This window comes from Poecilia latipinna, unplaced genomic scaffold, assembly GCF_001443285.1.
Source record: "Poecilia latipinna isolate Pla-1442-1.1 unplaced genomic scaffold, P_latipinna-1.0 Scaffold2162, whole genome shotgun sequence".
Lineage (NCBI taxonomy): Eukaryota > Metazoa > Chordata > Actinopteri > Cyprinodontiformes > Poeciliidae > Poecilia > Poecilia latipinna.
The window spans coordinates 1-15,079 of NW_015114778.1; the positions used below are offsets into that span (position 1 = coordinate 1).

General features: G+C 38.1%; 1 protein-coding gene across 1 annotated transcript; it reads left to right on the plus strand.

The window, feature by feature from the left end:
* Positions 1-1,836: 1,836 nt before the first annotated feature.
* Positions 1,837-4,192, plus strand: LOC106936514 (uncharacterized; the record flags this gene model as incomplete). The annotated part of the gene is made up of 7 exons (XM_015017570.1): positions 1,837-1,953; positions 2,223-2,307; positions 2,491-2,635; positions 2,756-2,829; positions 3,148-3,292; positions 3,391-3,518; positions 3,890-4,192. Coding segments are annotated over 7 exons (997 nt in total), but the record flags the coding sequence as incomplete, so codon positions are not given.
* Positions 4,193-15,079: the final 10,887 nt, after the last annotated feature.

Sequence of the window (15,079 nt, forward strand, 5' to 3'; positions counted from 1 at the left end):
ATTGTATTTTTTATATACAGATCTTTTAAATTAAATTTATGTAACTTTAATTTAATTATTTGATTTAACCTATCATCTTCGTTGATAGGGTAATGTTTTTGAAATAATTAATTTAATTCAAAGATAATTTATCCAATTTGGTTTAAAAACAAAAGGTGAGGGTGTGGGAGGGAGAGATAGCGCTTTGCCCCCTGGTTTTCGCGGGCCTCGTTCACTAGCGCGCGCAAAAGGTGGTAGCTAAGCTAGAATGCTAATAACGGATCTATAGCGACAAGGAGGGACTGGAGGCTTGCAGTAGCGGTGTCCGAAGCGATCAGTACAGAGTATACAGGTATTCATAGTAATATATCAGTAATATAACTGTTAAATGCCATTTTCATTAAGCCTTTTATTTCTTACTGAACACACTATGCTATGCTATTATACGGTTAACCTGGGTGAAACCGATTGAGGCAGTGGAGAAGAAAAAAAAAGTATGCACCAGCAATGGCAGAGGAGGGGAAGCTAAAGTTGGATATTATGCTTTCTGTCAAATAAAAATAACTTTTACAGATTTCTAGTGAAGATTTAACTATGTAACAATAAAATATCTGCTTATCATAGGACAAGACAAAATGGGATATGTGTGTTTTAAATGTGGGATGTCTTTAGGACATAAGGATTTTTTTTTTCTCATCTAAGAGTAATTCATAATACATATTCAACTTCAAGATATTTCCAGTGTGCTCAAAGTGGATGCAAACGTACATTTAATCATATGAGATCATTTAGGCGACATCTACTAGGGCATGCTATTGAGTTTGACACAGAAATAAGAGAAACTAGTTATGTTGGACATTGTGAAAGAACAACAAGTCCTCATTTGAGCACCATATGCAATTTAGAAAGTGATGAGGCAACATTGGAACACTGGGATGATTTGGAGGATGTGAGCATAAAAGACAGAGTTGCACTCTTCTTAGCTAGATTGAAGGCCAAATCCTCACAGACCTTAAGTGGAATCAGAGATGTTGTTGAAAACACATCTTGTCTGATCAGTGATCTAGTTGGCAACCTAAAGAGAAAAACTGCTGCATTCTTAAAAGAGACTGGACAGACTGAAACTCCAAAAGCTGAGAAACTTTTAGAGGAGTTTACTTCAGCTTCTGAACCATTTAGAGGATTTGAATCAGAATACAGACAAATGAAGCATTTCACCCAGTCAGGGTACTTCATACAACCTGAAGCAATTCCTTTTCCTGGCTTTTCATATATGCAGGGAATTGATGGAGAGACAGGGAGAGTGAAACAAGTAGCAGTACGAGACACTTTTCAGTATGTTCCTCTCAAATCTATGTTAAAAGTCATTCTTGAAAGTTTGAAATTATTGTGGAGAGGATTATCATCATTGACATTACAATGGTGAGTGTAACTATGGGTTCATCAACTTTAAATGATTATCATTAACATTGTCTGTCTTGATTGTGTGAATACTTTTTTATACAATGTTTATATATAATTAACATAATTTCTATCATTTTGCAGTTTCAAACTTTAAATTTACTCTGGGGGTTAATATTTCTTATATTTGTATTGTAAAGACATCTAGCCCTAAAACAACTGAAGATGCTGATCCTACACCACATGCTGAATTAGAGAGTGGAGTTTCTTCTGTTGGAAGAGCAGCATTTGTAAGTTAAGCTGCACAATCAACCTTTCCTACATAACATATTGACATCCATTCTTACTAATTAAAATTAAAAATGACACATCTCATCTTTTCTTAAATTTCTAAGAATATTAAACTGCAGCTAAATAACAGCTATTTTATTTTTCACATTAACTATTTATCTGTAGAACATCCGTGAGACCTGTGGTTATCAGTCTTGATGGAAATCAGCATATATCCATTCGTGAAAGACGGTGCATGGTCAGAACACTTGTGTCACACCTGATGGATCAATATGGAGAAAAGTGAGTATTTCTTCTAAAACTAGATCAATTCGGTTGTTTTTTGTGACATTTTGCTCTTGGTGAGAACATTAACGACATTGTGCTGTGCTCACCTAAGTAACATTTCTCCAGTAAGAAGTCTTAAAGTATGTGTTGGGCTAATAAAAACTGGATTTTTTGGAAATTGTTTGTGTTTTAAGGTTTCTGCTCTATGTTTTCATCTTACAATAACTAATTAAAATAAAATATTTTACTTGCCTGTCTTACTGAATGTAATTTTTTTTTTCCAGCCCATCTTCAGACACTAAAGCAATTCTGGCATCTTCAATTGTGGACCAGTTTCCATGTTTAAGAGACAGCCATGGCACAGGATATGTAAGTTTTCACACTTCAGAGAACTAGCACACAAGTACTTCAACAACTTGCACAATGGTTAGCATTAAATATCATTGTAACTATGGTGTTTGAGCTTTGAGTTGTAGGTTTAATAAAAATTTGGACATTAAAACAGAAAGGCTAACATTTAACTTTTATATTTATTTTGTTAAAAATGTTCAGGACGCCTGGTTTACCTGCGGAAGACAACACAGGCCAGCAACTGGCTTTCTGGAGGAGCGTCTCCGTAATGTAAGGAAAAGGCATCAACCAAGGAAGAAGATGCTTTCAGCCCCAGAAGCTCCACCAAAAAGATTAAGTTTGCCTGGTACTAGCACATGGACTTTTTCCAAGCCCCTATTGTTTTGAGCAGCAATCTAAGCTCTTATCATTGCTGTGAATTACCTCACATTTTTTTCTAATTTGTGTAATACTTTTTTCCCCACAGAACCAACCATCAGTGCTGAGCGTGCCATCCAGATGACAGAATGGCTAAAAAATAACTTCTGGCCCGCAGACCAGGTTGTCCAATACATGCGGGAAACTGCAGTATATCGCGCAGGATGGATCCGCTCAAGTGGGACAATCCCAATGCAGCAGATTTTTGCAGAGTTCCCATGTTTGTTGGACACACCAGGGATGGTGAGGTTATACCTCATATTGAGATCAGTTAAATGTTAAACAATAAACTGCAATACCATGTGTAAATGTACAATTACAATCAAACTCAAAATGTCAAACTACCCAGAACATAAATTTGTAGCACCCATGAAAGGTTGAATGTAATAGTTCATTTCACTTTTACATTTGATTTGTATTTTTGTCTTTTCTGATTGTTAGATTTTGCAGGACTTTGCCGTTTTATATCCACAGTCTTGTGGAAAACTGACAGAGAACTGGAACACCTTGTTCTCATCAAAGGTCATTCGCATGGGGAAGAAGGAGGAGAGCGGTCTTCTGCCTGAGATTGAGTTGCTTCCACAAGGTATTGAAGCTCAAAAGGAACATTTTCTGAACTAATTTTTTTCTCCTGTGGCTCTTTTTTGATTGTGTAGCATTTTAATCTGAGTTTTTCTTTGACAGACAAACAAGGTGACGTGGCACTGCAGCTGCTGCCAAAACTCCTCCCTGCTGTTCCCTACAGAGTTGGGCGAAAGGTGGTCAGACCCAGCAACCTTGAAGTCCAGCAAGCCTTCATTGATGTCCAGCCAGTAAGTCTATCTTCATGTCAGAATGAGTTCTTTGCTGTGTAAATGTAGTTGAAACCAGAAAAAATTGTTTTTTCTGTTTCTGAAGTTTAAAACAAATATGCTTTTTTTTCCCTCACTGTTCTCCCTGTCATTATCTGGAATTTACCAAGTCCTAATTGACATGAAATGAGAATTTTAATGTCATATAACACGAGACAGCGTTGACCAAAAATATATTTTTATATAGTATATGTAAACTTCAAACGCAAGGGTCTTTTGATAATGTATCAAACAAAAATCATATAAGAATTAGTCAAAAATTATTAGTGGGGAATGTTCCTCCTTACATTTAAATGACTAATGGCTTCCTTTCTGCTTTTTCCACACACCAGATTGGGACAAATATGATGGAATATCTTGGAACAGCAACAGAGCATCCACGTGTTCTCATGCTTGGGGACAGGTATTGTTGTTCCCAAGCATTTGTCGTCATAAATGGAACTGCTTTGGAATATCCATCTCTTTTGGGGGCTGTTGACGGCTGTTTCAAATTGTTCTTCGTTTTTGATGTGAGTTATCCGAAGTCGTGTATCCAGATTTGGGATTTTCTCCAAACTGTGATATATGAAATCCCAGGAAACGAGTCACCCCCGATAAAATTAATGAGGGCACAGTTGGAGGCCATGGAAGAATAAATGCAATTCTTCAATAACCCTTAAATAAGTTTTAAATGTTCTGATTGAAAAACCTTCTTTGTTACTATGTTGCTATTTTTTTTTACATTTCCTTCAAACTCTTTTGGTGAAAATATTTCTTTGTGTACACCAATAAAGTTAAAAAAGGGTGCAGATTTAATCAATTGTTTTTAACATTTTAACACAAGCTTATGTTTGCCAGACTGACAAGATGATGTAGCCCTGCAGCTGCTGCCAGTTCTCCTCCCTGCTCCACCTTACACATTTGGGAGAAGAGTTTCAGACCCATCAACCTGGAAGTTCAGATGGTTTCATTGATATCCAACCTGTAAGTCAACATTCATCTCTGAATCATGCTCCAATTGTTTGCTGTTTAAATAAGTGCATTACTAATAGCCTGTTTTTTCTGTCTTCTCTCTCCATCAGATTGGGACAAACCTGGTGGCGCATCTACAAAATGTGACAACCCGTATGTCCTCATGCAAGGAGAAGGGCAAAAATGCTAAAGTGTCATTAAAAATGCCCCTTGTTTAAAGGCTGAAAGTTTTACTTGTAGTTTGCTTTAAAACAGACTTTTTACATGAATTGTTTTCTAATGTGTAGTAACAGATACTTCTGGAGTTGTAACCAAATGAGTTAAAGTGATTTAACTATATACTTTTGAAACAACTTATGTTTTGTAATTTTTGTAAATGAAATCTGCTGGCTCTATATATGTATCACGTGGAAATAAAAGAGGCTTTAAATTCAGATTGTTTTTAATCCTGTTTTTATATAGTGAAATTTAAAATTATTATTTTTTTACCCAACTATAGTGGTATAATAACCCAGGGGTTCCCAAAGTCGTTCCTCGAAGGACGGTATCCTGCACGTTTTAGTTCTCTCCATGGTGGTAGTAATCTTCTCAGCAAGTCAATGTTCTTCTTAGGCTTCTAACGAGCCATCATTTGATCCAGGTGCGTTAAACCAGGGAGAGAACTAAAACCCGCAGGTTGCCGGCCCTCGAGGACCGACTTTGGACACCCCTGTAATAACCCTTATGTTGGGTTATGAGTTTCAACCCAATTTTGGGTCAATTTAACCCAACCTTTGGTTAGTTGCCATAACCCAACAATGTACTGGGTTAGGGTTATTGATCTATTTGTTTAATTTCTTACATCATCCGATTATTTCACATAACATTTCATATTATAAATGAAATATTCCACCGGTGGAACTAGTAGTTGTTTTAATCAATATTAAGGAATTGTTGACTTAAACAAGCTTCTATATCTTGCTCAAAAGTTGCTTATTAATCAGTTTAGTCTTATTTTAAGTGTACTAAGATATTTTCACTAGAAACTGGACAAAAAAAAAAATACTTGGTAAAAGTTTGCCTTCAAATGATATAAATTCAACTTTACTGATCCCAAAGGGAAATTAAATGTTGTTATAACTCATATAGATTTGATTAATTAATACATTACCCAAACCATGAATTTCAGTAATTAAATTCAAACTAATCAAACTCAATTTCGTAGAATGTAATCCTAAATAGTAACTAATTAAAATTGATTTTAAACACAGAAATAGTCTAATTATGGTAAGGCTGAACAATATTACAATATCATGAAATAAGCGTCTTTATCAGTCTGTATCAATACTTTTTTATTAGTTTTTCTGTTTTAAATATTTGGAATACTTTCCTGTTTTATCCATAGTTTTCACACCACAATGTTTTTATGAGGAATGTAACTTCAAATTACAGCTCAAAATCACCTCCCATAGACAGACAGTAAAGGCATATCATACATTTTCTGACTCCTTAGAGTCTGTTGAGTAATTTAGTTGTTAACTCTTGTGTCCCTGATGTCCCTGGACACCACTGGGATAAAACAAATGTATCTAGTTTGGTCAAAAGGTGTGGAAAAATGTGTATTATTTTTGGTTTAACGAGCTCTAGCGACCTCTGTGTTGGTCAGAGAAATTCAAAACCTGGTTTAAATGAAAGCCAAGAGTGTCCCCTTTAAGAATATACCAAATACTATATTATAAACCTTTGACAAATGCCCATACCATGAGCCTAAACCAGACATACACCAGTCTGAAAAAACTGTATTTTTCCAAAGGGGTTGTTTACTTTATGAGCTGATAACTTTTCGAAGGGCTAACATACCAAAATATTAACTATCTTTTCAAAAATTATCGATAGACTTTGCCATCCTGAAATGGACAAAAATGTCAAATTTTGGCCTCTGGGAACAGAAAGAACAAAGAGAACAGAGCTGCATATTCATAACCATTGCAGAAGTCACAGAGCGAGTAGAAGGACTGTCTCCTAAGAGTTTGAATGCAAAAGCTTTTCAAGATAAAAAGGCAATTTCTAACAAAGAAAAAAAGTTAGACATTGAGCAGCTTTTGGATTTGTCTAGACCACATAAACTTTAGCTACAGATACACAGAAGCCCCAAGGCATCTTGAAAGAAGTCAACATGTTGATTGAAAGAAAAAACTTCATAAAAGAACATGAGGATCTGAAGCTTGAAATTGAAAAGCTTCTTCAGAAAAACGACAAGAACTTTAAAAAACTGTTTGAAGAAAACAGAAGTTTAAAGGAGAATAACACCACCATGGAGCAAATAGATGCCATCTTGGAGCAGAGAAGCACCGCCTTGGAGCAAACAGACGCCATCTTGGAGCAGGATAACACTGCCGTAGAGCAGAGAAACATCGCCTTGGAGCAGAGAGGCACCACCCTGGAGCGGAACAACAACATCTTGGAGCAGGAAAACATCAAACTGGAAGAGGATAAAACCTCCTGCTGGAGAAAAACAACATCTTGGAAGAGGAAAACAACGCTCTGAAGCTGACTCGCATCGTCCTGCAGCACAGAAGCGTCGCCTCCGAGAAGGAAAGAAAAGTCTTGGAGCATATAAATAACAACCTGCAGCTTGAAGTGGATCAGCTGAGCCAAAGGCTGAGGGACACAGAGGAAAATGAGGATTTATCTGAAGAGGAAACCGATGAAGACAACCAGCAGTTTTCAGACCAGCCTCAGGAGCAGCCACCTATATTCAGACGTGTGGTCAGAGGTTTCACCAGGACACTTGTGAGAATGTGATGGGGTGATGGCGGAAGAGCTAATTGCTTGAAAGATGTTGGCAGGAGAGCTTGAGGCCAGCAGGACTGCGGTGCTATGGGAACTTGACGTCATCGAACTCAGGTCTCCTTCGTTACCAGACAATCGGACTCTAATCTCCTTTGTCGCCAGGTCATCAGACACTTATTTATACTATGAACTCTAGTTTCATTTTTGTTTTAGTTAGGCCTCCACTGACTAGAAACAGTCGGTCTCACCTCGACGCATGGCTCTGGTTCTGGAACCAGTCTCCTTGAGAGGGGCTGGACATACTTCCACTCTGGAGTTGCCCATGGTGAGAGGCACCAGACAGGAGTGGGCATACTGGTTGCCTCCCATCTTGGCGCCTGTACATTGGGGTTTATCATGGTGAACGAGAGGGTCGTCGCAGGTCCTGTAGGTTTGACCTCCAGGGCTTCGTTGTGGGTCCTGTTGGTTTCCTGGCCTGCCTCCAGGGCTTCATAGCACGTCCCGCTGGTCTCCGGGCTGACCGCCAGGGCTTCATAGTGAGTCCTGTCGGTCTCCCGGCTGACCTCCAGATAGGGTTGCCACCTTTCAGAAATTAAAATAAGGGACGCTCCCCACGGCGCAGGGGACTCTCATGTGGTGTCCACTGCAGTGATAGACATTATTTTACAGCAGTGTTTTTTGTTTTTAAAAAGTGATCTGTAGAGCAGTCATTCATGCACAGTTGGCTAGAGTATCCCAAAATTGTACTCCAGTCACAGTAGTATACCTTAAAAACACGTTTAATTAAGCAAGTGTAAAAAGTATTTGGTAAACTACTCAAGTACTGAGTAACTGATCATATCACCTGATTTAATATTCAAAATGCATTCTGGTACTGTAAAGAATATTACTAAAATATTTATAGAAAAAGAGTTGGGTTTGGAGGCTGGTTCTAGACCAAATTTACCACAGGGGCCAGGATAGTTAGTGTTTTTCCATGGTGACACTTGAAAAAGAATGAAAAAAAACAGAATAATATTTCATCATTTGATATAATAAGTGAGCCAAAGAGCCACTTGTGTCTTCAGAGATTAAGGTTGCAGATCCCTGGTAGATGTAAAGTATGAAGTATAAAGTATAAAGTAGCTGCTGTATAGAAATACAGCAGCTAAAAGTGCAGCACTATAATTTTTAATTTGTTGTTAAAGTAAAATTGTGAAGGTTAAAAAAAAAACGCTCCACCACTGAGCATTAACATAAGACATTTATTTAGTATAACTTCTTTGGTACTCCGTTGGCCCCCATCTAGAACCGCCCAAGGCTACAGGTCTGTGTCTGGTGCATTAATAATTCATTAAATGACCACTGAACAATTAATTAATAAAATATATCAATATTTCAAAATAAAACCTTCAGAAAGCCTTAACAAACATTTTAATGTAGGAAATATTTATGTATTTAGCATTAATCTATTTGTATGACTTGTTCTTTAAATGACCTGTATTATTTTGGCTGATGATATTATATAAAATAAGCATTAAATAAGCAAATAATCAAACCAGTAAAAGCACAATAAGAAACTTACATAGCAAAATGTTCTGTAACATATCAGCCTCAGGAGATCATTGAGGGATGAAGAGACGCTGATTTCTGGTTCTTTAGGTTCTGATGGGTCTGCAGTTCCTCTCCTGATCCATTCATACAGCAGCACACTGCGCCACGATGGAAACTTTTTTTTTAAATTGCCTGTGTTCATTCTCACTAACATTATTCAGTCTAGGATTTGCGTCTTCCCTCGCACGTCCGTATCTTTATGAGAGGTTTTGCTTCTAAGGACAGTCGAGAATCGGGTCAAGGACGTTTCAAAAAGACGCGGGTTGACAGCACATCACCGGGCTGTGTAGTGTCCGTCTCTAGGCAGCCGTGACAACAGCGTGGGTCCGTCGCATTCTGGGGTCCTGTGTAGCTTCTGCCACGACAGTTTAGCTGACTTTAATATTTCCTGTGTTTTATTTTGGTCATTATTGCTACACTTAGTGTTGATATGTGTGATAGGCGGACATTCGAACATATCGGACATTGGAACAAATCGCGTCCCGTATCGGTTCAATACGGGACGATTCCGTATTTTAAGGGACGGGTGGCAACCCTAGTTAATACTCAGTGGTGGATTTTTTTTAACCTTCACAATTTCACTTTAGCAATGAATAAAAAATTGTACTGCTGAACTTTTAGCTGTTGTATGGAGATAGGATCACACTTTCCATTTGCCAGGGATCTGCAAACTGAATCTCTGGAGACACAAGTGGCTGTTTGGCTCAATTATATCAAATGATGAAATATTGCTCTGTTTTTTATTTCTTCTTCTTCTTTTTCAAGTGTTGCCATGGAAAAAGACTGACTGCCTTGGCCCCTGTGGTAAATCTGGTCTATAACCAGCCTCCAAACCTAAGTCCTTATTTATATAAATATTTTGGTAATACTCTGTAAAATATCTGAATGTTCACATAACTTTTATACTTTTAGTTGTTTGAGGACACATTTTGAATATTAAATCAGGTGTTATGATCAGTTACTCAGTGGTTTACCAAATACTTTTTACACTTGCTTAATTAAATGTATGTATGTAGAAATAGGATCCAACCGACCCCACACACGTAAAACTTGAATCATTTGCCAGAGTTCTCTACGTTTGCCTTAGTCCTCGCACGCACAAGGGTTAAAGTATTCCACTCTGATTGGAGTACAGTTTTGGGGTACTCTAACCGACCTCCATGCATGACCGATTGCTCTATGGATCACTTTTTAAAGACACAAAACACTGCCATAAAATAATGTCTATCACTGCAGCGGACGTCATAATCGGGCGACACGCGCCGTGGTGGTCGTCCCTTATTTTGATTTCTGAAAGGTGGAAACCCTAGACGACAGTCTCTTGTCCTCATCCTGCCTGCAATTTGAGTATGTGAAATTTCGAGCTGGTAGATGTGCATACGTGGACTAGCCATGCAACACAAGGAAGCTGAAAAAATGTAAACTTTAATTGCTGTACATGTGTGTCAAGTTTATAACGCATTGATGTGACATGGGAGAGAGATTTTTAGATAATAGCCTATTTTTAATAGGTAGGTCGATTAATCTGCATTAAGTAATATTAACAAGTAAAATTTTTCAGATTAATCGCATGTTTTAACGCATTAATGTTGACAGCCCTAAGTAAGACATTACCTCAATTCTTTCTAATCAGTTAAAAAAATAACTCAAAGTCAAAATATAAAACACAATATTGTTTTTAATCAGAAATTAGGTGACTGTTCACTCCACATTGGGAAAACTTTGCAAAATTTAATTTCTTAGTTCCTCATATAATTTTTCTTCTGTTGTACTGTCTGTACATGAGGTTTCCATTCAATAAAATTGACATTTGAACAGACTTCATTTGCAACATGTATATGTGTACTGGACATCTGGAGAGGATTAACAGTCATCTTGTTCAGCTTGGCACTTCACTCTTCACATTGGAGGATGGTTGTTCATAGTGCAGGTAATTTCCAGTAAGCTACAGGGTCTAACTGGTGCATCACATTCGTCAAGGACAAATGTTAGCGACTAGGTGAGATTTAAAATTTTAACTGAATCCTTGCCTCCAGCAATTAATCGTTTCTCGATAGCCCAGAGTCCAGGCCTTCTGCACGAAGTGAAGCGTAGAACAAGGGGCTGTTTTTTTTACCGGGCTAATGTAGATTTCTTTCAAAACAAGAAAAACAATATCTTCTGTCAAACAAAATTATTAAGAGTACGACAATAAAAAGTTTTATGCACTTACTTTGTCTCGTCCTATAAAATGTGCTTGTACTCATGGATGCCATTTTTCTGAATGAGGAAAAGGAAGGTACAAAAGTTCCACCCCGTCACATGTGGTATCATTGAAAAGCCCTAAATGTCCTCTGTAGATACCAAAAGAAACTAATTCAGTGGAATGCAATGGGTGGGATATATATATAATGAAGAGAGCTTCATTACTGGGACTGTTTTTACTAAAGTCACTGTATAGCACTTTAAAAGCACTTTTTGCACTTCATTAAGCACTGCACTTTAAGCAGAGATCTGCACATAAATAATTTGCACACGAGAAGTTTTAATTGTATTTATTGAGTATTTTAGTAATAGCATGTAGCCTTTTGTTCTGGGCTCTGCACAGCTGCTCCTCACTGACAAGTGAGGTGGTTGCCTGTGGAGGGAGGATAATTGTTACTCAGAGCAATGAGCTACTGATGGGTAAAACTGAGCAAATGTTTGTGCATAATCTGTTAGGTGTGGAATGGTAATATGAAGTAACTCACCTGTCTTTTCTGTGTCCTCTCCAGGGTGTTTGGACAAATACTACCCCAGGGGTACAGACACCATTTATAGGTTCTGGGAAAGGCCATTGAAAAGTGTGTGGGGGGGGGAATTGTGTATGGGTTTTTTGTGGTGTTTCATTTGGTGTAAGATAAAATATAAAATATTTATAAAAAGTCAATTTAAATGTTTATATTTAGTAAAATGTAGTTTATTTAAATAGGTGGAGATTGGTTAAGTGAGATCCCCCTGTGAATTGGAGGTGGTTGGGTCCAGCACAGCTGAGACTATTTACGCCTGCAGTTTTACCTGTGAAAGGATTGTGTGGTGTGTGTTGATGCCGTGAGAAGAATAAACCCCCTGCTGTTTCCACCTGACTCTGCCTCAAGTAGTCTTCCTCACTGTAAAATCCAACCGCTAAAAGGCCGCCTTTGCCACCCTGAAATGGACAAAATGTCAAATTTTGGCCTCTGGCCCAAGGACTAACAAGGGGCAGCATAACTTAGAAACTGACAGGGGTCAGAACACAGATCGTACAATAAGGGGCAAATTTACAACATAAGAAAAATATACTGTACAGTTATTGGCATTATTTAACAAAACTAAGTGCTGTCTTGTCTATTGTTTTGGCAAAAAGGAGAAAGATATTCTTCAATTACATATTTTTCTAAATGAGGGCTGAATTCTACACAACTTATTGGTTTTGCCCTAATAATGGGTGTTAAGATATTGCCATATTGCTATATTTTTTGCTCTCCAGAAAGAATGATGTGCCATTTAATGCTTCTTTGGCATCTGAAATGGCACTTAATATTTTTCTTAGCATCAAGTTTGAAATGTATATTGTGACAACCCCTATTAGAACCTACAGCTTTCAGAACTTATATTTGCTCAAAACAGTTAACAGAATTTGTTTTGCATGCAAAGACAAACCACATAATTACAGTGGCCGAGTTACAATTAATTTCTGCTTGTTTTGGTCCTCCTTTTTTTTCTGCTGGAACAGATCTCTGGCCTGTGCAATAATCATCCACCTTGGTTGATTTCCCCCAGATATCTTATTCTGTTCGCTCCAGGCCCATAAGTCAGCCAAAAAAACCCAAACCTCTGTGCAGGAAGGCCAATTGGTAGCTTGGCTGAAAGCCAACAGCCTATCAGTCCGTGTGATACATCTGAGGGATCTCTGAAAAAGCATTGCCAGTCATGAGGTCATTCATTTGAGTGTCATTGTGTTTCTGTGAGAGGAGGAGGAGGAGGATTGTGGAAAGATATGAAAAGACCATGTGGAAAACATTTGGCAATCTGGTGATCTGATACTGAATCTGGGGTCAACCTTTTAATAGCTGAAGAGGTAAAGAACATCTCCTGGACCTCTTGAGATGAGAATAAATACACATTCATGTACATAAACACACACACCTCCCACACCCACACACACACACACACACACCAGTGTGGGCTTACATGCATGTGGTAGTGATCTGGATCCATAATTAGCTGAAAATGGGGGTGGAAGGAAGGGGAAGGGTGAAATTGGATGAGAGGTTCCCCTGATTGAGGGGAAATGGGAAACAGGCTCAAACCAGTGTTACCCTTTTAGCCTTACACTTGTACACACACACATGCGCACGCTTGCAACTAAAACTACTGGACTGGAAATAAATATCAGAGTAGGCCTGCTGCTTGGAGCAGATTTATCCCTTGTGATTACGGGTTCCATTCTGGGCGTTTTGGAAGCTGTAACTACAGTGTGAATCATAGACTAATCGGATTTGGATTACTCATTCTTACCTTTGCATCTGCATTTCTAAACCACACATATAAGAGTCATCGGCAGTGGTTGTTTAAGTTTAGTCCCCGGAAGGTTACTTTTTATAACAACAAAAAGGTCAGGCCTTTAAAGTCTTGGATAAATGGTTTAATGGTCTTTTGTCTCATTCAGTGGCAAAACCCAAGTTCTACTAAACCAGAAGTTTCTGTATGCCGATATTTTTTTCTCACCATCTAAAGTTAAATCAGACCAGACGTTTCTTGGTTAGGTCAATTAGAATGACCGAAATTGTTTCTTTTTGTTAAATGAGTGAAAATGTCTGTAGGGATCTGAAAAAACTCCCAACTACTTTGTTTTTGGTGTACAGTAGTGACTCTAAGGACAGACACAACGGTAGCGTTGAGAACTACCACCATTTGGTCAAAGTCTATAAACCTAAGAACTTGTGTGTACATAATTTATTATAACTGTAACTTGTATAAATATAAGAAATTTGGGTAACACTTTATTTGAAGGGGTGTGCCTAAGACTGACATGACACTGCCATAAACATGACATAACACCTGTCATGTACATGATGGAGTCTTTATGAATGTCTATGACTGTTGTCATGAAGTGTCATTCGGTAAATAATGACACTATTAATGGAAGGTTGCACAAAAAATTGGGTTAAAAGTCCACTAAATGTGTCAACTTTGCATTAAAAGTGTCATTATTTACCGAATGACACTTCATGATAACAGTCAAAAACATTCACGAAGACTTCTTCATGTTCATAACAGGTGTTATATCATGTTTATGACAGTGTCATGTCAGTTATGCACACCCCTTCAAATAAAGTGTTACTGAAACTTGTGTGGGACCAAAACCGTCTGTTGCTCAGGGGGCCACAGTCTACCAAATCCTACCCTGATCACCTACCTACATGTCTTTTTTACATGGTTGACACCAAGACCCATTACCTTCAGTAGTCTTTATTAAAACACATGAGAACCCACAGAGAACAAATCAAACAAATCCCTGACTTAATGCTCCCCGTGTAAAACAAAATTCATTTATAAGGAAAAACAGCAGGTATGTAACAGCTGTGGTAAACTAGGCTTGTCGTACAGAGTATGTTGCCATTAAGCCTGGGGGGTCCTCCAGACTAAACATCCATGAACATAAATGCAGGCAGAGCTTCCTGCCATAAATAGCTGTCTATATAGTGAGGCCTCATTCCTTTTCTCTTTCTATGTATTCTTATTCTCAAAAGTAATTGCCTATGAGCGTGCAATAGTAGCATAGTAGCACAGGAGTACCCTACAAGTCCAATTACCCAGCACACTCTGTTTTTAGCCTTTTGTATTGAACCGTGAGAAGATGTGAGGTTCCTTTACTTGTGCGGCTCAAGAAAAAAAAAATCAATTAGACCTCCCCATGATGCCATTTTAGGTTTCCCAGTTACTCCCAGCAACCACACGTCAGTCACACTTGATTGGCAGGCAGGAGCTTTTCTCTGTTTGTATAGCTGAAAGGTTGTTTAACTTTTGGCATTAATTGCAAGACGAGGTTAAATGAGGTCTTTAAGTTGCTTGTTCTGGCCAGAGTTTAATTGGCTTTTATTGACTTTGGTGAAGTCTTGCTGTCTTGCACAAAAATCATCCACTTTCTGATTTTGCAAAGGTTTTGGTCCCTTTTCCTCCCCATTTCTTTGTGTCAGAAGTAT